At 53.5% G+C, this 19,762-nt stretch overlaps 1 protein-coding gene across 23 annotated transcripts in view; it reads left to right on the plus strand.

The window, feature by feature from the left end:
• Nucleotides 1–19,762, plus strand: part of FBF1 (Fas binding factor 1) — a 31,473-nt gene that overhangs the window by 2,466 nt on the left and 9,245 nt on the right. For 9 of the 23 annotated variants that reach the window (XM_063617120.1, XM_063617113.1, XM_063617115.1 and 6 more), the window contains 15 exons: nucleotides 421–506; nucleotides 1,059–1,086; nucleotides 2,975–3,016; nucleotides 5,557–5,650; nucleotides 7,665–7,725; nucleotides 9,082–9,132; nucleotides 10,937–11,054; nucleotides 12,673–12,772; nucleotides 14,478–14,933; nucleotides 16,069–16,170; nucleotides 17,316–17,404; nucleotides 17,574–17,632; nucleotides 18,477–18,632; nucleotides 18,799–18,899; nucleotides 19,033–19,239. In XM_063617120.1, the coding sequence (XP_063473190.1) occupies nucleotides 504–506; nucleotides 1,059–1,086; nucleotides 2,975–3,016; nucleotides 5,557–5,650; nucleotides 7,665–7,725; nucleotides 9,082–9,132; nucleotides 10,937–11,054; nucleotides 12,673–12,772; nucleotides 14,478–14,933; nucleotides 16,069–16,170; nucleotides 17,316–17,404; nucleotides 17,574–17,632; nucleotides 18,477–18,632; nucleotides 18,799–18,899; nucleotides 19,033–19,239 (1,667 nt within the window). In that variant the 5' untranslated portion in view covers nucleotides 421–503. Of the gene's footprint in view, nucleotides 1–420; nucleotides 507–1,058; nucleotides 1,087–2,974; nucleotides 3,017–5,556; nucleotides 5,651–7,612; nucleotides 7,726–9,081; nucleotides 9,133–10,936; nucleotides 11,055–12,672; nucleotides 12,773–14,474; nucleotides 14,934–16,068; nucleotides 16,171–17,315; nucleotides 17,405–17,573; nucleotides 17,633–18,476; nucleotides 18,633–18,798; nucleotides 18,900–19,032; nucleotides 19,240–19,762 lie in introns of those variants that run through there. The other 14 variants (XM_055242101.2, XM_055242104.2, XM_063617111.1 and 11 more) reach the window with 5 other exon arrangements.

The following is a 19,762-nucleotide window of genomic DNA, read 5'->3' on the forward strand; positions in this document are numbered from 1 at the left end:
CTCAGGTGGTCCACCTGCCTTGGCCTCCCAGAGAGTTTTGGGATTACAGGCATGAGCCACTGCCCCCAGTCTCTTTTTTTTTTTTTTTTTTTTGAGATGGAGTCTCACTCTGTCACCTAGGTTGGAGTGCAGTGGCACGGTCTTGGCTCACTGCAGCTTCCACCTCCCAGGTTCAAACAAGTCTCTTGCCTCAGCCTCCTGAGTAGCTGGGATTACAGATGTACACCACCACACCCAACTAATTTTTGTGTTTTTAGTAGAGACGGGGTTTCACCATGTTGGCCAGGCTGGTCTTGAACTCCTGACCTCAGGTGATCCCCCCGCCTTGGCCTCTGAAAGTGCTGGGATTACAGGTGTGAGCCACAGCACCCAGCCAAAGCTACATCATTTTTAAGCAACCACTTTAATTTTCCTCATTAGGGAGTATGAGCCTGATGTGGGCAGAATCCAGATGAGATGGCCAGTGCTGTGAAGGAGCTGCGAGCACCCCCAAGAGCCGTGAGATGGTAGGCAGAGTTCAGAGTAAGATGCATGGAAAGCGAACATGCCTCCCATCCTGCATCCCCAAAGATCTTGACTGCATGCAACACTCTGGGGGCTGGGCGGCAAGGAACAGGATGGAGACCCTGGAGAAGAGTGACGGGAGGTGGCATTGATATCAAACTTTCAACGACCAAGGTTTCTTCTGAGACTGAGTGTCCAGCTGGAAGCGTTTTTAAGTGTCTGTCACTGGTATTAAGGAGTCAGGGGCACAGAATAGAAGACATTTCTAGCCACATGACATCTCAGCTGGGAGGGTTTGCATGTCGTGTCTGGGAAAGGAGTGACCTGCCCACCCATTGGCACCCATCGCTGGTTAGTGGGGCTGTTTCCAGGCTCTGAATGAGTCCGTTCTCAGAAACTATAGGAATGCATAAATGCTTTAGCATCTCTAAATGCTATTGGTGCTCTTGCCTCTGGTTACTTGGCAAAAGGCAACGCAATTCATTCTGCATTGCCAATTTCCACCTGTGTTCACTGTTTAGTTTTCTTGATGTGATTTGTTTTTCCCATTTTAGGCGCCAAAAACCAAGAAGGGATGGAAAGGTGAGTGGAGAGATGGAACATTACTCTTAAGCCAAATATGTATCTTTTCCCCCATTGGTCCTGGAACGATGAGACGTGTGTTTATTTAAATGTTTTTGGGCTGGGCACGGTGGCTGACGCCTGTAATCCCAACACTTTGGGAGGCCGAGGTGGGTGGATCATGAGGTCAGGAGATCGAGACCATCCTGGCTAACACGATGAAACTCCGTCTCTGCTAAAAATACAAAAAATTAGCGTGGTGGCGGGCGCCTGTAGTCCCAGCTACTCAGGAGGCTGAGGCAGGAGAATGGCGTGAACCCAGGAGGCGGAGCTTGCAGTGAGCCGAGATCGCGCCACTGCGCTCCAGCCTGGGTGACAGAGCGAGACTCCGTCTTAAAAAAAAATGTTTTTGATCAGAGTCTTGCTGTTCTTCCCATTATTCTGTAGGCAGCCTTGGTCTTCCTTATGCTGCCTCACTGGTCCTCAGAGAAGTTCAGACATAAATAAGATACGAGGTTTTGGAAAAAATCCTTCTCCTTGGGCTCTGTATCCAGAAATATGTGGTTGGGATTCAGGGTGGGAAAGCTGGTGGGGGGAAACGAATTCGATATTCATACATGCCTCCATCAGAAAATGGCCATTGATGAGGACATCCAGACCAGTTCTGGGGGGGTCTTAGATAGAAGGGTACAAGGAGCCTACTTGTCTGAAAGTAGCTTCCATGTGCCTAGAAATCTTGGGCACTCTTCCCAACGAGCCACACTGGGCTGTGTTCAGGGTCTGGAAGACTGATCTTTGGCCAGTGTGTCATGGTGGGCAGGTAGAATATAGGTTCTGCTGAAAATCTGCACTATCATCCTTTGAGATAGTTTTTTTTTGTTTTTGTTTTTGTTTTTTAAGACAGAGTCTTGCTCTGTTGCCCGGGGTAGAGTGCAATGGCACGATCTCAGGTCACTGCAACCTCTGCCTCCCAGTTTCAAGCAATTCTTCTGCTTCAGCCTCCCCAGTAATTGGGATTACAGGCATGTGTCACCATGCCCGGCTAATTTTTGTTTTGTTTTTGTTTTTTGTTTTTGTTTTTGTTTTTGTTTTGAGAGGGAGTCTCGCTCTGTCGCCCAGGCTGGAGTGCAGTGGCACGATCTCGGCTCACCGCAACCTCTGCCTCCCAGGTTCAAGCAATTCTCCTGCCTCAGCCTCTCCAGTAACTGGGATTACAGGCATATGCCAGCATGCCCAGCTAATTTTGGGGGTTTTTTTTTTCTTGTTTTTTGAGACGGCATGTCGCTCTGTCACCCAGGCTGGAGTGCAGTGGTGTGATCTCGGCCCACTACAAACTCCACCACCCGGGTTCAAGTGATTCTCCTGCCTCAGCCTCCCGAGTACCTGGGACTACAGGCACGTGCCACCATACCCGGCTAATTTTTTGTATTTTTAGTAGAGACAGGGTTTCACCGTGTTAGCCAGGCTGGTCTCAACTCCTGACTTCAGGTGATCCACCCGCCTTGGCCTCCCAAAGTTCTGGGATTGCAGGTGTGAGCCACCGCGCCTGGCCATTTTTTTGTATTTTTAGTAAAGACGGGGTTTTGCCATGTTGGTCAGGCTGGTCACGAACTCCTGACCTCAGGTGATCTACCCGCCTCAGCCTCCCAAAGTGCTGGGATTGCAGGTGTGAGCCACTGCGCCCAGCCTGAGATAGTTATTTTAAATTTCTGCCTCAGGGTGTTTCAACAAGGCTTTGTGACTTGTTGCCAGCAACTTATAAAACATCTCGTGGCCAATGAAAGGAGAGCTAAGTCTAAGTCCCAACATCTGAAAGCTCTGACGCCTTCTGGCGAGTCTCAAGCCTTGATGTTTATAAGGGCCACTCTTCTTTCCTCCTGAAGTCATGACAGTCCCTTTTCTGTTCCAGGCTCCATTGATGATTTACCTGATGACCTTCCAGGGGATGATAGTAAGTGTGCCTTGCCCAGAATCCCCTAATTTGGGCTGCTGCTGTTGCTTTTTTTTCTTACTATGTTGCCCAGGCTGGTCCCAAGCTTTTGGACTGAAATGATCCTCCCACCTCCTGAACCAAAGTGCTGGGATTACAGGCATGAGCCACTACACCCAGCCTTTTTTTAAAAATTGGGATATACACGCCTGTAATCCCAGCACTCTGGGAGGCCGAGGAGGGCCAATCACGAGGTCAGAAGTTCAAGACCAGCCTGACCAACATGGTGAAACCCTGTCTCTACTAAAAATACAAAAAAATTTAACTGGGTGTAGTGGCAGGCGCCTGTAATCCCAGCTACTCGGAAAGCTGAGGCAGGAGAATCACTTGAACCCAGGAGTGAGTTGCAGTGAGCCAACGTTGCGTCACTGCGCTCCAGCCCGTGTGACAGAGCGAGACTCCGTCTCAAAAGAAAAAGAAATTGAGATGTAATTTATATAGCATAAAGTCCACTCCTGTAAAGTGTACAACTCAGTGGTTTTTGAATATTCAAAAGTTGTATAACCATCAACACTACCTAATTCCAGAACATTTTCCATCACCCAGTAAAGAAACCTCATGCCTATTAGTAGTCAATTTCATTCTTTCCTACCTCCAAACTTAGGCAGCTACTTATTATTTACTCTCTGTCTCTATGGATTTGCCTATTTTGGACACTTTACATAAAATGGAATCACACAGCATCTTACCTTTTTTTTTTTTTTTGGAGACAGAGTTTCGCTCTTGTTGCCCAGGCTGGAGTGCAATGGCGCAGTCTCGGCTCACTGCAACCTCTGTCTCCCAGGTTCAAGCAATTCTCCTGCCTCAGCCTCCTGAGTAGCTGGGATTACAGGCGCTCACCACCACGCCCAGCTAATTTTGTATTTTTAGTAGAGACAGGGGTTTCTCCATGTTGGTCAGGCTGGTCTCGAACTCCCAACCTCAGGTGATCCGCCCATCTCGGCCTCCCAAAGTGCTGAGATTATAGGTGTTGAGTCACCGCGCCCGGCCGGCATCTTACCTTTACATCTAGCTTTTTTTTTTTTTTTTTTGAGATAGAGTCTCACTGTGTCACCCAGGCTGGAGTGCAGTGGCGCCATCTCGGCTCTGCCTCTGCCTCCTAAGTTCAAGCGATTCGCGTGCCTCAGCTTCCCGAGTAGCTGGGACTACAGGCATGCACTACCACAACCAGCTACTTTTTGTATTTTTAGTAGAGATGGGTTTTCGCCATGTTGGCCAGGCTGATCTTGAACTCCTGGCCTCAAACACCTGCCTCAGCCTCCCAAAGTGTTGGGATTACAGGAGTGAGCTACCATGCCCAGCGCACGTAGCTTCTCTGATGTAGCATAATATTTTCCAAGTTTATCCACACTGTAGCATGAATCAGTACTTTATAACTTTTTTATGGCTAGATAATATTCCATTGTGTGGATAAATCACATTTTGTTTATCCCTTCATCAGTTGATGGATATCTGAGATATTTCCACATTTTGGCTGTTATGAATAATGCTGTTATGAACGTTTGTGTACTAGTTTTTGGGCAGACATGTGTTTTCAGTTCATTTGGAATTCCTGGACCATACAGTAACTGTATGTTTAACTTTTTGAGGAGACTGCTTTTCCATAGCAGCTGTGCCGTTTTACATCCCACCAACAATGTAAGATGGCTGTAGTTCCTCTACATCCTTGCTAATACTTATTTTCCTTCTTTTTGATTATTGCCATCCTACAGGGTGTAAAGTGGGTATCTCATTGTAGTTTTGATCTGCGTTTCCCTAATGACTAATGATGTTCAGCATCTTTTCATGTGTTTATTGGCCATGTGTATATCTTTGGAGAAATGTCTGTTCAGATCCTTTGCCCCTTTTTAATTGGGTTACTTGTCTTTTTATCATTGAGTTAAAAGAGTTCCTTGTAGATTCTGGATGCTAATCCATATTATTTGTGTTCATGTTGGTCTATTAAGGAACCTGGCTTCATGGTCATGTAAAGCTCACCAGGGACAGAGAGACTTAGGTTTCCCCTACATGGCCCCAGAGAACCCACAAAGCTCCTGTCACCCAGGCTGGAGTGCAGTGGCGCAATCTCGGCTCGCTACAATCTCTGCCTCCCGGTTCAAGCAATTCTCCTGCCTCAGCCTACTGAGTAGCTGGGATGGATTACAGGCAACCACCACCATGCCTGGCGAATGTATTCCAGCCCATGTATTCCAGCCTACAGTTTTGGGCTGTGGAAAAGCAATTGTTCGTCATGCATTTCCTTGGGGTGCAGTTGGGTTGGGTTGGGTTGGGTTGGGCTCTTCATTTGGTTATTCGGCATTTAGGGTTGACTTCCTCCTTGGAAATGTACCACCCTCTCTCCCATTCAGGTTTTCCAAGGGGTGACATTGGGACCTGCCTATGGGGCTAGATTTCTTCCTCCTAATACAGAGACAGCTTGGGAAGGGAGCTTGCCAGCCTTTGCATCTTGACTCCAGGTCCCTTTAGCTAAATGACACATTTTCTCTTTTCTTTTTTTCCAGTGACACTACCTGAGAAGCCTGTTAAACTAGCTTCACATACCCGAGACACCACAGGTGTATCTCAGATGTTCCCGTCTTCAAAGGCTAGAACAAAGTAAGGGCAGGGTCAGCCTGGGTATCCATGACCTACTTCAGTCTAAATGCTCTCTGCCCCTCCACCCCCCACTTTGTACTTCACATTTGCTCGCCTTTTTTTTTTTTTTTTTTTTAGAGAATATCTGTTGCCCAGGCTGGAGTGCAGTGGCACGATCTCGGCTCACTGCAAACTCCGCCACCCCGGTTCAAGCAATTCTCCTGTCTCAGCCTCCTGAGTAGCTGGGACTACAGGTGCCCACTAATTTTTGTATTTTTAGGAGGGACGAAGTTTCACCACATTGGTCAGGCTGGTCTCAAACTGACCTCAGGTGATCCGCCCACCTCGGCCTCCCAAAGTGCTGGGATTACAGGCGTGAGGCACCATGCCCAGCCCACCCGGCTAATTTTTGTATTTTTAGTGAAGACAGTTTTACCACATTGCCCAGGCTGGTCTCGAACTCCTGGGCTGAAGCGATCCACTCGCCTCAGTCTCCCAAAGTGCTGGGATTACAGGTGTGAGCCACCCGCACCTGGCCGTGCTTACTTCTAATGTCAGTTAATTTCCACCCACTTCCCTCAGCTCCTGGTTTTGTTTATTTATTTATTTTTATTTTTTCTCTTTTTTTGAGATGGAGTCTGGCTCTGTCACCCAGGCTGGAGTGCAGTGGCACGATTGGCTCACTCTAACCTCTGCCTCCCAGGTTCCAGCAGTTCTGCCTCAGCCTCCTGCGTAGTTGGGATTACGGGCACACAGCACCACGTCTGGCTACTTTGTTATTAGTAGAGATGGGGTTTCACCATGTTGGCCAGGCTGGTCTCGAACTCCTGACTTCAGGTGATCTGCCCACCTTGGCCTCCCAAAGTGCTGGGACTACAGGCATGCGCCACCGCACCTGGCCAGCTCCTGGTTTTATTGAAGGGGCCTGGGGAAGTTAAAGAGAACTGCACAAGAGTTCAGCAGTCCTGGCTTCTATCCTCCATCTGTTACTTATGATATGACCTTGGGCAGTTTCTGAACTTCTCTGAGCCCTAATTTTCTTATCCTCAGAATTAAAGAATTGGCCTAGATCAGTGATTTTCAAATTGTGTTTGTTCTTCTAAGATAAGAATGAATACCCTACAGATGAGAGATAGGGAGGAATTTTGTGAGCCCTCCTCCCTCATGTGATCTGGAGCAGTTGTTTTTCTTCCTTTTTTTTTTTTTTTTTTTTTTACTTTATTTTTTGAGATAGAGTCTTGCTCTGCCACCCAGGCTGGAGGGCAGTGGCGCAATGTCAGCTCATTGCAGCCTCCACCTCCCGGGTTCAAGTGATTCTCCTGCCTCAGCCTCCTGAGTAGCTGGGATTACAGGTGCCCGCCACTACGCCTGGCTAATTTTTATATTTTTAGTAGAGATGGGGTTTCACCATGTTGGCCAGGTTGGTCTCGAACTCCTGACCTCAAGTGATCCACCTGCCTCGGTCTCCCAAAGTGCTGGGATTACAGGCATGAGCCCCCACGCCCAGCCTATTGTTTTTAACAATTTGTTTTTGAAGCAGTTCTACTGCTAACAAAGTTAAAAATCACTGCATTAGGCCGGGCGCGGTGGCTCGCGCCTGTAATCCCAGCACTTTGGGAGGCCGAGGCGGGCGGATCACGAGGTCAGGAGATCGAGACCATCCTGGCTAACATGGTGAAACCCCGTCTCTACTAAAAATACAAAAAATTAGCCGGGCGTGGTTGCAGGCAACTGTAGTCACAGCTACTTGAGAGGCTGAGGCAGAAGAATGGCATGAACCCGGGAGGCGGAGCTTGCAGTGAGCCGAGATCGCGCCACTGCACTCCAGCCTGGGTGACAGAGCAAGACTCCGTCTCAAAAAAAAAAAAAAAAGAAAAAATCACTGCATCAGGTGGCCTGTGACATTCCTTTTAGCACCTCTGTTCTCCGGAGAGATCTATGCGAGATTCCTTGGCCTTTCTAAGCCACTCCTCCCCTTTTTAGAGTCATCCAGTGCCCTGGGATGCAGGTAGGGGCTGATGCCTCTCCTTTGCAGGTCCCTCCTGGGTGATGATGTCTTCAGCACCATGGCAGGCCTGGAAGAAGCTGATGCTGAGGTAAGCCTGGCCATTTCCCACTCCTCCACCTCTCTACTTATCCCCAGAAACAATGAGATGGGTGTTGTGGCCAAGGGGCTGCCCACAGAAGGGTTTAGAAGTCCCTGCAAAGTCACTTTGTTCTTTTTGTTTGTTTTTTGAGATGGAGTCTCGCTCTATTGCTCAGGCTAGAGTGCAGTGGTGTGATCTTGGCTCACTGCAACCTCTGCCTCCTGGGGTCAAGCAATTCTCCTGCCTCCATCTCCCAAGTAGCTGGGATTACAGGCGCCTGCCACTACAACTGGCTAATTTTTTTTGTTGTTTGTTTTTTTTTATTTTAAGACGGAGTCTCCCTCTGTTGCCCAGGCTGGAGTGCAGTGGTGCAATCTTGGCTCACTGCACTCTCCACCTCCTGGTTCAAGCGATTCTCCTGCCTCAGCCTCTTGAGTAGCTGGGATTACAGGCACCCACCACCACGCCTGGCTGATTTTTGTATTTTTAGTAGAGATGGGGTTTCACCATGTTGGTCAGGCTGGTCTCAAACTCCTAACCTCTTGATCCACCCACATCGGCCTCTCAAAGTACTGTGATTACAGGCTGAGCCACTGTGCCCAGCCAAAGAAAATAATTTTTGTATTTTTAGTAGAGACGGGTTTCACCATGTTGGTCAGGCTGGTCTCAAACTCCTCACCTCTTGATCCACCCACCTTGTCCTCTCAAAGTACTGGCATTACAGGCTGAGCCACTGTACCCAGCCAAAGAAAATAATTTTTGTATTTTTAGTAGGTAATTTTGTATTTTTAGTAGAGACAAGGTTTCACCATGTTGGCCAGGCTGGCTTCTAACTCCTGACCTCAAGTGATCTACCCGCCTCGGCCTCCCAAAGTGCTGGGATTACAGGCGTGAGCCACTGCACCCAGCCATCACTTTGTTTTTAAATCAAAATAATGCCCATGGGCTGCGGAGTGGACCCAAAGCAGAATCCTCTTTCCTGTAGTAAGATGAGTGGAAAGGAGAGCTCCCTGAAACTGCTGGAGTCTTAGATGTTGCTCCTTTCCCCTAATAAACACCATAGCTGTCCATTGGCATGGGTGGGAAGTAGCAGAATTCCGGTCCTGGATGGAAGAGTTCTCTATGGTTGGAAGGAGCAGGAATGGCAGTGCTCTCTGAGCCTCTATAACCAGGCAGGTTTGGCTTCAAACTGCCAAGCCCAAGCAAGGGGAACAAAGCCACCCTCCTGTGTAAGCTCTATTGGCCAAGCTCTGCTCCTGCCGCGCCGTCTGCCCTAACAGAAGCAAGGGGCCAGGACTCTGAGTTTTATTGGGCCTTGACTAGTGTGCCTCCTCATCTGTGTCCTCATCCTCCTTGTGGACTTAGGTTTCAGGTATCTCAGAGGCAGATCCGCAGGCTCTGCTCCAGGCCATGAAGGTAAGGAAACAGCTTGCACAATTCTTAGAACTGGGGGTGGGTGGGGTGGGGTCATGATATTTCGTACCAAGGCTTCATTCTCCCTCTAATTTCTCCCTTTACAACGTGTGTTTCTGAGCCCTTCCTCGTGCAAGCATGGAACTCGTCTGTGAGCCATTGGCCTTCTTGCCTCTCTAGGTATCAACCAGTGTTCCTGGTATATAGAGAGTGGAGGGTGCCACAGGCCTCTGGGGAAATTGGGCCAGCTCTCTCGGAGGCCCACCTAGCTGGGTCCCCTCACCTCCACCTAGAAGACAGAGGGGGAGACTCTCTCCTCTAACGCTTGTTCTTAATCTTTCTCCATATTTCTCTCCACATCCCCTGCCAAGCCCCCTTCAATACTGCTGTCTTCTCATCAGATCAAGCCCAGCGCCAGTCTTTGCAATGGATTTTTAAGGCACAGATCTGAATAATTTGTAAGGATGTAACCTCTAGCTTGGCCTTGGACACCTTGTTCTCCCTCTCCTTCCAGCCAGCAGCACCCTCCTGTCTGACCCTTGGGGTTTTGTGTCCCTTTTAGTTAACCCATTCTGCCACAGTCCCTAGGACAAGGCCACGTTTTTGGTTACAGCCCTGTGGGGCTCTTGTTTTTGTTGTGTTTTTTTGTTTTTTGGAGTTTTTTTTAGAGACACCATCGCATTCTATCACCCAGGCTGGAGTGCAGTGGTGTGATCTCATTGCAACCTTAAACTCCTGGCCTTAAGAGATTCTCTTACCTTGGCCTCCCAAAATACTGTAATTACAGGTATGAGGCACCACACCCGGTCCAGATTCAGCTTCTTTAATCTCATCTTGAAATCTTTCTCCTCAAAGGCCAGGCACAGTCAGTCACACCTGTAATCCCAGAACTTTGGGAGGCCGAGGCAGGCAGTAGGCTCGCCTGAGCCGAGGAGTTGGAGGCTGCAATGAGCTATGATCACACCACTGCACTCCAGCCTGGGTGGCAGAGTAAGACTCTGTCTTCAAAAAAAAAAAAAGCCCAGCATGGTGGCTTACTCCTGTAATGCCAGCACTTTGGGAGGCCAAGGCAGGTGGATCACTTGAGCTCAGGAGTTGGAAGCTGCAATGAGCTATGATCGCACCACTTCACTCCAGCCTGGGTGACAGAGTGAGACTCTGTCTTTATTTTATTTTAAATGTATTTTTATTTTTTTAAGACAGAGTCTTGCTCTGTTGCCCAGGCTGGAGTGCAGTGGCATGATCTCGGCTCACTGCAACCTCCATCTCCCAGGTTCAAGCGATTCTCCTACCTCAGCCTCCCAAGTAGCTGGGACTACAGGCGTGCACCACCACGCCCAACTAATTTTTGTATTTTTAGTAGAGTCAGGGTTTCACCATGTTGGCCAGGATGGTCTCGATTTCTTGACCTGGTGATCCACCCGCCTCGGCCCAAAGTGCTGGGATTATAGGCATGAGCCACCGCACCCGGCCAATATCCTGTCTAAAAAAAGAAAGCTTTTTTCCCAAGACCAGCCATCTAGGATCCCTGGGCATAACCCACAAGTCCTCTGAGTCAATTTTTGGTGCTGACTTTGAGTCTCTCATCCCAGAACCATGAGCTGGACTCCACTCCACCCCACCCTGCTTACCTTTAGTTCCACTTCACTCAGTGAGCTTCACTCACTGTTTTTCTCAACAGTTTTCTCACTTTCCTTTGTTTTCTCACAATTCTACACCTGGGGTGCCAACAGCCCATCTCTCTCAGATGAAAGTCCTCAGCCCCTTATCAAACATCGTCCTTTGCCCTCCCTCCCTGGTTTTCTAGGACCTGGATGGCATGGATGCTGATATCTTAGGTCTGAAGAAATCTAATCCAGCCCCTAGCAAAAAAGCTGCAAAGGACCCTGGGAAAGGAGAGCTGCCCAGCCACCCCAAGCCTGCAGGTGGGTCAGTAGCCAGTGAGAAAGGTGCATGGGAGACGGCTTCTCGCATCTGCTAGGGAGACTTTGAGGACGTGGAAGATGCTAGTAGGAAGCATTCATGTCCTTGGGTTTTCTCTGCGCAGGATGGAGAGGCCAAGGAGCAGTTGTGCGTGTGTGTGAGTGTGTGTGGTGGGGTAAAGGGACAGCTTGAGTTTCCTCCCTTCCTCGAGCTGTTCCAGGCCCTCCGGGTCCAACATGGGCAGCTCCTGGAGAAGCTGTGTGAGTTAAAATGGAGAACTCTATGGTAGCCTGTGCCTCTCCTAAACCCATGTCTCTAGAGTGACTCATGATGAGGGAGCAGAGGTAGCTCCTACCTCGTTTACCTGCCGGAAGCCCATGGGAGAACTGGAGACTCCTCCCTTGGCTGTGCCCATGGCCATGAGCCCCCAGCTTCCCAGGAAGAAGTGCACCCCATCCCAGGGGCCCCAGTCCATGATATGGGAGGAGGACTTTGGCCAGGAGAGACTCAGGCCCACGATCTTGTCTTCTGCTTCCTGCAGGTAGCACATGCCTGTAATCTCAGCTACTTGGGAGGCTGAGGCAAGAGAATCGTGTGAACTCAGGAGGTGGAAGTTGCACTGAGCCGAGATCATGCCACTGCACTCCAGCCTGGGTGATAAGAGCGAAACTCCATCTCAAAAAAAAAAAAAGAGTACCAGAGTGGAACATTATGCACCAAAATGTTAAAAGTGAAAAGTGGTTCTCTCAAGACTCGGGAGTGGCGCTGAGGGTGACTTTTTTTTTTTTTTTTTTTTTGAGACGGAGTCTCGCTCTGTTGCCCAGCCTGGAGTGCAGTGGCACGATCTCGGCTCACTGCAAGCTCCGCCTCCCGGGTTCACGCCATTCTCCTGCCTCAGCCTCTCCGAGTAGCTGGGACTACAGGTGCCCTCCACCACGCCCGGCTAATTTTTTTGTATTTTTAGTAGAGACGGGGTTTCACCGTGGTCTCGATCTCCTGACCTCGTGATCCGCCCGCCTCGGCCTCCCAGCTGTAGTCCCAGCTACTCAGGAGGCTGAGGCAGGAGAATGGCGTGAACCCTGGGGGGGCGGAGCCTGCAGTGAGCCGAGATCGTGCCACTGCACTCCAACCTGGGCGACAGTGAGACTTCATCTCAAACAAACAAACAAAAAAAAATCGTCATGAAATAATACTTACCATGACCACTGTTCATGCTCGGTTGTCTATGATTGAGATGCTGTTTGATTTGGAAACACACTGGCTGTGACACATTAAGCTGGTTTCTTGGCCCTCTCATGGGTAGCAGCTCGCATTTGAAAAGCACTGCTCTGGCCATGTTTCTCAAAGCATCAGCCCACAAGCTGTCTGCTGAGAATCGTTCTTGTGACACATGCAGCTCGCTGGACCTGACCTGGAGGGATCTTGGGGCAGGGCCCGGCTACTGCAAGGCCACTGCATCCTCCTGGCCAGTGCCTGAGGTGCTCCCTTCACAGCAGCTTCCCTCTGCTTGTCTTACACAACAAGCTACCGAATTCAGCTTTTGTTAGAATTTTGCAGCCACAAATGAGCTTGGTTTCCCCTACCAATCCAGATCATGGTCACAGGCTCCTTAATTCACAGACAGTGAAGATGCGTGGGGTGACAAGGACTTCACCTTTGGAGCCTATCAGCCCACCGTGGTCTCCTCTGAGGGCCAGCAGTCCCGCCGGCAGTCTGTCAGGTAAGTGGGGCCTGCAGGAGCCTTGGCCTCTTGAGACAGATCGGCCACTGGGAAGACAGGCACCTGCAGCTGTCCCCTGTCCCACCCGAGAGTCTCATGTGGGAGGCCACAGGGTACAAGGTCCTCAGCTCTGCAGGTGCTGAAGGAAGCGGGAGATGGCCTGGTCCTGCCAGCCCAGACAGAGTGGTGGAGACGGCCCCAGTGGGAGCCCCCATCCCAGATGCTGCTCAGGTTCCCCGGTGCCCCACCCAGCCTCAGAAGGAAAGGGGCAGGTGGGCCTGCCTCCACCTAAAGCCCCTGAAATCATAAATGGCTGTGATGTCACTCGGTCTCCCCAAGGAATATACATCCCGATGGGTAGCAAGACCACTGGCCTCTGTGGTGGCTTCTTAGACCCCGCTTCCCAGGAACTCTGCTGTCGAACCTGCCATGACAATTCTGACAGTGTGATCCTCGCAGTTTACAAAAAGAAAATTACATCAGTGATAGGATTTCCTGAGTTTGGAGTTTTTTTCCCAGTATATATTTTAAACTTTGTATTTTGAAGTAATTTCAAACTTCAAAAGTCGGCTGGGTGTGGTGGCTCCTGCCTGTAATCTCAGCAGTTTGGGAGACCGAGGCAGGTGGATCACCTGAGGTCAGGAGTTCGAGACCAGCCTGGCCAACATGGTGAAACCCTGTCTCTGCTAAAAATACAAAAATTAGCAGGGCATGGTGGTGGGCGCCTGTGATTCCAGCTACTTGGGAGGCTGAGGCTGGAGAATAGCTTGAACCCTAGAGGCGGAAGTTGTGGTGAGCTGAGGTTGCACCACTCGCTGCACTCCAGCCTGGGCAATAGAGCGAGACTCCGTCTCAAAAAAAAAAAAAACTTCAGAAGTTGTAAGAACAGCACCAGGAGCCCCTCTCATCCTTTCCCAGGTTCAGAAGTTGTTCCCATTGTGCCAGGTTGGCTTCTTCATCTTCTTTTTATCTGAATAGCTCTATGCTCATCGGCATTTCTTCCCACACCCAGTACGTTCTTAACCCTGGGAACCTGCTGCCACTGGTCAGTGATAGATGAAGGCCACGGCCGAACAAATGAAGTAACTGTTGTTGGAAAACCTGGAAACCACTTGGTCCAACTTACTATTTTTAGACAGAGTCTCACTGTCGCGCAGGCTGGAGTTCAGTGGCATGATCTCGGCTTACCGCAACCTCTGCCTCCTGTGTTCAAGCAATTCTCGTGCCTCAGCCTCCCAAGTAGCTGGGATTACAGGCGCCCACCACCACACCTGGCTAATTTTTTTGTGTTTTTAGTAGAGATGGGGTTTCACATGTTGGCCAGGCTAGTCTTGAACTCCTGGCCTTAAGCAATCTGCCCACCCTGGCCTACCAAAGATCTGGGATTACAGGCATGAGCCACCGTGCTCGGCCTGATTTTTCTTTAGACCTGTGTGCCCATGGCTGTCATTTGATCCTGTTCCTGCTCTCTGTGGGTAGAACTGTCCCTGGTTCATGTGGTGGAAGTCAAGGTCTCTGTACTTCGTGGTGTTCTATAGACAGCATGTGGCCTGCCACCTGAGCCAGTCCAGAAGCCACTGCTCACTGGGCCTCAGCTGACTGTGCAGGGTCCCTGGGCATCGTGACGCCCAGCCGCAGGCTGCTAGGGGGCCACTGGGACTGGCTGCTTCCCCTGTCTGACACCCTCCTTTCTGTCTTGAAGTAGGTTCTTAGCAGACAGTGGCCCAGACCCCAAGGGAGAACCAGGCTCCAAACAGAACCCTCCAACGGCTTCCAGCCCCATCCAGCCCAGGAAGGGAGGAGCTGACTGGTTGGGCCTCAAGGACGAGGACTTGGACCTGTTGCCTGCCTCACCCACCAGAGAGGCCCGTCGGGAAAGCTCAGTGCCTGTCACGCCCTCAGTGCCTCCTCCTGCGAGCCAACACTCCATGCCAGCTGGGCTGCCCCGCTCCAGGGCAAAGCCAGCAACTGAAGGTGCAGGGTCCCCTGCCAAAGCCGGCCAGGCTTCCAAGCTGCGAGCCTCCAAGGAGGAGAAAGAGGAGGACTGGCTGAGCCATGCCCTGTCTCAGAAGAAGTCCCAAGGCCTGGCCAGAGAGCAGCATGCTGGGACCTCTGAGGGCCTGAGTTTGGCGGGGACAGCAGGCCATCCCCCTTCTGGCAGGTACAGGCTTGGGCTGCTGTGGCTAGTAGGGGGAGGACCGGCTGGGGACTTGAGCCCCTTTGCCCCTTCACCTGTCGCAGCCTCAGTCAGGAGTTGGGGAACAAGGCAGGGCGCCGTGGCCACAGAGGCCACTTCTTGGCTTTGCTACTCTGCCTTTCGGGCACTGCAGAGAGAGCCTCTGGCTCCCGGGCTTGCCCCAGGGACACACCCAAGAAGGAGGGCTGTTGACATTCATGCCCTGACTGCCATGGGGACGGGTGCTAACTTGATCGGGTAGAAGACAGAGGGTCCCTGAGGTGGCAGACACACCACTGCCCTGTCACAGCGCCCTCAGGCTGGAAGCCCCAGCATCCAAACAGCTGGTGCTTCTGCCGACTCCACTGAAGCAAGTGTGGCGTGTGTGAGCTGAGATGTCCCTGTGCTCTTTGAGAGTGTTAGAGGAGACACAGTGGCCGAGAGGCGCCTCTTGGAGAAGCCCCTATCCGTGGGGCAGGATAGCGAGTGACCTCTGAGGGCAGGAAGGCACAAGGGGCTGGCAGGCTGGGGGAGTCCAGAGGAAGTGGTGAGATGTGCTGTGGCCAGAGCCCAGGGGAGTGAACTGGGCAATTTGTGACAGCCCAGGGACATCACCCTGTCCTGGGGTTGATGACAGGAGGGCAGTTTTGACTTTGACCTGAGGCCGAGGGGAAAGCTCAGGCCAAAACAGAAGAGAGCCTGTCCCTTCACTGACCCATGAGCCGAGAAAGAGGTGGAAATAATGGGAAAGGGAGCCAGCCAGATTTGGTAGACCGAGCAGAACCCTAATCTAGAGCTGAGCCAAGTTAAGTGGGCTGGAACAGGGCTCTGAACTTGAACTTGACTCCAGTGTCTATAACATTTCCATTGTCACTGCTTGGACAGTGTCCATTCACTACACCACTTGGACACTGAGGCAGGAAGCGGGTACTCGAAGGGAAGAGACGCCCAGAAATCCCAGGAGCTCAGACGTGGGAGGAGAGCGCCCCAAGACGGGATGGTGGGAGCAGGAGGAAGGGGAGCCACGAGCTTCACGTGTGAAGCCCGTCCTAGGCCCTGTCTTCATCCAGCCTGACCTGGGCCTTCTGTCATCTTCACCTTGAACGCTGCCTTTCCTCAGCCAACCTGTCACCAGCACACAAGGGCTTGGGCACGCAGCTGCTGGAGGGAGCTCCGGAACAACTGCACGAGAAAGACCGTGTGTCAGGCCTGGCGTCTTGAGGTAGGCCTGGGCTGCGGGCTGAGCGGGAATGAGAGCATGGTGGGCAGCACAGGCCTCTGTCCTGAGAGAGGGACACAGAGGCTGCCCACCCTGCCCCATCCCCGTGCCCCACGCAGAGGCTGCCCACCCTGCCCCGTCCCCGTGCCCCACGCAGAGGCTGCCCACCCTGCCCCGTCCCCGTGCCCCACGCAGAGGCTGCCCACCCTGCCCCGTCCCCGTGTCCCACGCAGAGGCTGCCCACCCTGCCCCGTCCCCGTGTCCCACGCAGAGGCTGCCCACCCTGCCCCGTCCCCGTGTCCCACGCAGAGGCTGCCCACCCTGCCCCGTCCCCGTGTCCCACGCAGAGGCTGCCCACCCTGCCCCGTCCCCGTGTCCCACGCAGAGGCTGCCCACCCTGCCCCGTCCCCGTGTCCCACGCAGAGGCTGCCCACCCTGCCCCGTCCCCGTGTCCCACGCAGAGGCTGCCCACCCTGCCCCGTCCCCGTGTCCCACGCAGAGGCTGCCCACCCTGCCCCTGCCCCATCCCCGTGTCCCACGCAGAGGCTGCCCACCCTGCCCCGTCCCCGTGTCCCACGCAGAGGCTGCCCACCCTGCCCCGTCCCCGTGTCCCACGCAGAGGCTGCCCACCCTGCCCCGTCCCCGTGTCCCACGCAGAGGCTGCCCACCCTGCCCCGTCCCCGTGTCCCACGCAGAGGCTGCCCACCCTGCCCCGTCCCCGTGTCCCACGCAGAGGCTGCCCACCCTGCCCCGTCCCCGTGTCCCACGCAGAGGCTGCCCACCCTGCCCCGTCCCCGTGTCCCACTCAGAGGCTGCCCACCCTGCCCCGTCCCCGTGTCCCACGCAGAGGCTGCCCACCCTGCCCCGTCCCCGTGTCCCACGCAGAGGCTGCCCACCCTGCCCCGTCCCCGTGTCCCACGCAGAGGCTGCCCACCCTGCCCCGTCCCCGTGTCCCACGCAGAGGCTGCCCACCCTGCCCCGTCCCCGTGTCCCACGCAGAGGCTGCCCACCCTGCCCCGTCCCCGTGTCCCACGCAGAGGCTGCCCACTCTGCCCTGTCCCCGTGTCCCATACAGAGGCTGCCCACCCTGCCCCGTCCCCGTGTCCCACACAGAGGCTGCTCACCATGCCCCATCCCTGTGTCCTCAGGTCCCCTGTGACTCAGAAACATGCCGCCTCAGCACTCCCTACAGGTTCCCCAAAGAGGGGAACAGCCCCTGGAGACCTCTCAGCCACTGGTTTGTTTTTTGTTTTCTGCTTAATTTGGGAGTTTAACCCTGGGTGAGGAAGAGGTGCTTTGAGCTTCCTTTGGGGTCCCCGGGACATGAGTGACACCAGCCCCTCCTGGACACCCGCAGGCCCAGAGCCCTGGGCCTCCTGCTCATTTCTCTGCTGTTGATGTTTCAGAGCCTGCCACATGTTTCCCGAGCACCCAGGAACCCACAGAGCCTTCCATGCCCATCCAGGTAGGGGTGTGGGCAGACAGGTCTAGTTCAGGGCCCAGGGAGCAATTCTCCATGCCCAGAGGCAACACCAACAGTTTGACTTGATGACCTGCCAGGAAAAATGTTTCAAACATACCAAATGTGACGTCAGCCAGCTCCGCCTGGCACCCCCAACCAGAACTTGCCTGAATTTCTAGCCTCGCTGCTCCCGGGCAGAGCTGGGTGTTAATTTGCCTACATCAGGCCGGGGAGCTGGGATGCTGCAGTCAGAAAGCAGGGGGGCTGGGATGCCGCAGTCAGAAAGCAGGGGAGCTGGGATGCTGCAGTCAGAAAGCAGGGCCGCAGGGTCCTGTTCTGTCAAGAACGCCTCCTCCACCCCTGCCATCCTCCCACCACACCTCTGCCTCTTTTTCCTGTGTGTGGCAGTCACCTGTGATACCTGGGCCTGGGAGGTGTGGCCCCCCCAGGAATGTGTCCCTGAGAGATGGTGGGTAGGGGACAGCTCGTGGGAACCAGATTAGTGTCAACATGTGGGCTTCAGGCCTGACAGGAAAAGCCAGCATCAGCTTTTGTCATAGCGAAGACTCTGCTGGGGCCCAGCCATTTGTCTGGGAAGCCGGAGACCATGCTGGGAGGAAGCTGTTCCAGGGGGTGGAGGGAGACATGCTCCTGACCAGACCCGCAAGGGGAGGTACAGTGGGGACTGCTCAGCCACAGTGACTGTGACTTTCCAAGGCCTTGGCCCCATCTGCAGCCACAGATCAGATGCAGGGAGGTCCAGTGAGCAGTGGTCCAGGAGGTAGCTGATCTCAGCTGGGCCCCTGTCCCCTCCCTAACCAGGAACACCTCTCTTCCTCTCCTCCAGCCCCTGCTCCCAGAGTCCCTGGCCTGGAGCCTGCTGCTGGGCACAGAATACCAGAAGCAGCTCCTGGCAGCACAGGTGCAGCTTCAGAGCAGCCCCACCGAGCTCCAGGCCAAACTGCTGCAGAGCCAGGCCCGGCTGGCAGAGCTGGTGGCCCAGGTGAGGGGCAGCAGGGCCGCTGGCGCTGGGGACAGGGTTGCAACGGGAGGGAACACTGAGAGTGGCTGGAAGCTTCCCCAGGAGGGAGGAAGGGCTGTTGGCACAGGGCAGTGTGGAGTACAGCCACCTCCCCTCCCTGGTCGCTGGCCCTCCTGCTGTCTCCCAGGTGCAGAAGCTGGAGCTGGAACGGGCCCAGCATGAGCTGCTGCTGGGGAGTCTGCAGCAGCAGCACCAGGCAGACCTGGAGCTCATCGAGAGTGCACACAGGTACCCTGGCACTGGCCCCAGCTCTGCCTTGGATCTCACACTGACCCCAAAGTCCACCCCAGTGTGCCTGGAGAGGCCTTTAGGTGGCAGCCCTCTGCCTTCCTTGCACCATGGCTGGGTGTTCTGTTGGCAGAAGCCGCATCAAGGTGCTAGAAACATCGTACCAGCAACGGGAGGAGCGGCTCCGGAGAGAGAACGAGGAGCTGTCAGCTCGGTATCTGTCGCACTGCCAGGAGGCCGAACAGGCCCGTGCTGAGCTTACGGCCCAACACCAGCGGCGCTTGGCGGCCATAGCGCAGGAGAAGGACCAGGAAATGGAGCGGCTCCGGGAGCTGCAGCGGTGAGGCCCAGGGACAGGCAGCTGGGGAGCAGGCTTGCAAGGAGTAACCAGAAGAGAGCCATCCCCACGAGACCCTTCGCTGTAGCCAGCAGCCTTTGGACAGGGGTTGGGTCCTTCCCTCCCAGTCCAGTGAGTGAGGACTGAGGGCTGAGCACACTGACCCATCACACCCATGGGTGGGGGTGCCACCTGCTCTTACAGAGGCAGGAGGGGGTACCCACAGGCTGTTCAGGCACAGCATGGCAGCAGCAAGCCCCCCAGGGTCTAACTAAGCACAGGGTCGTCCACTCGCCTGCTCACACCGTAGAGGCTAGAAACAAGATCCACCTGAGAAAGGCTTGTGCTGTTGTGCCTGCCATGTTGATAGGGTTGCCTTTCTAGAAGAGAAGGAAACTTAAGAAAAGTTACCTAAGGGAGTCAGAGGTCGATGAAGGCAGAGGCAGCCTTTTAAGACTGCTCAGGGCCGGGTGCAATGGCATACACCTGTAATCCCAGCACTTTGGGAGACCGAGGTGGGAGGATC

The sequence above is a fragment of the Symphalangus syndactylus genome, chromosome 14 (genome assembly GCF_028878055.3).
Source record: "Symphalangus syndactylus isolate Jambi chromosome 14, NHGRI_mSymSyn1-v2.1_pri, whole genome shotgun sequence".
Taxonomy (NCBI): domain Eukaryota; kingdom Metazoa; phylum Chordata; class Mammalia; order Primates; family Hylobatidae; genus Symphalangus; species Symphalangus syndactylus.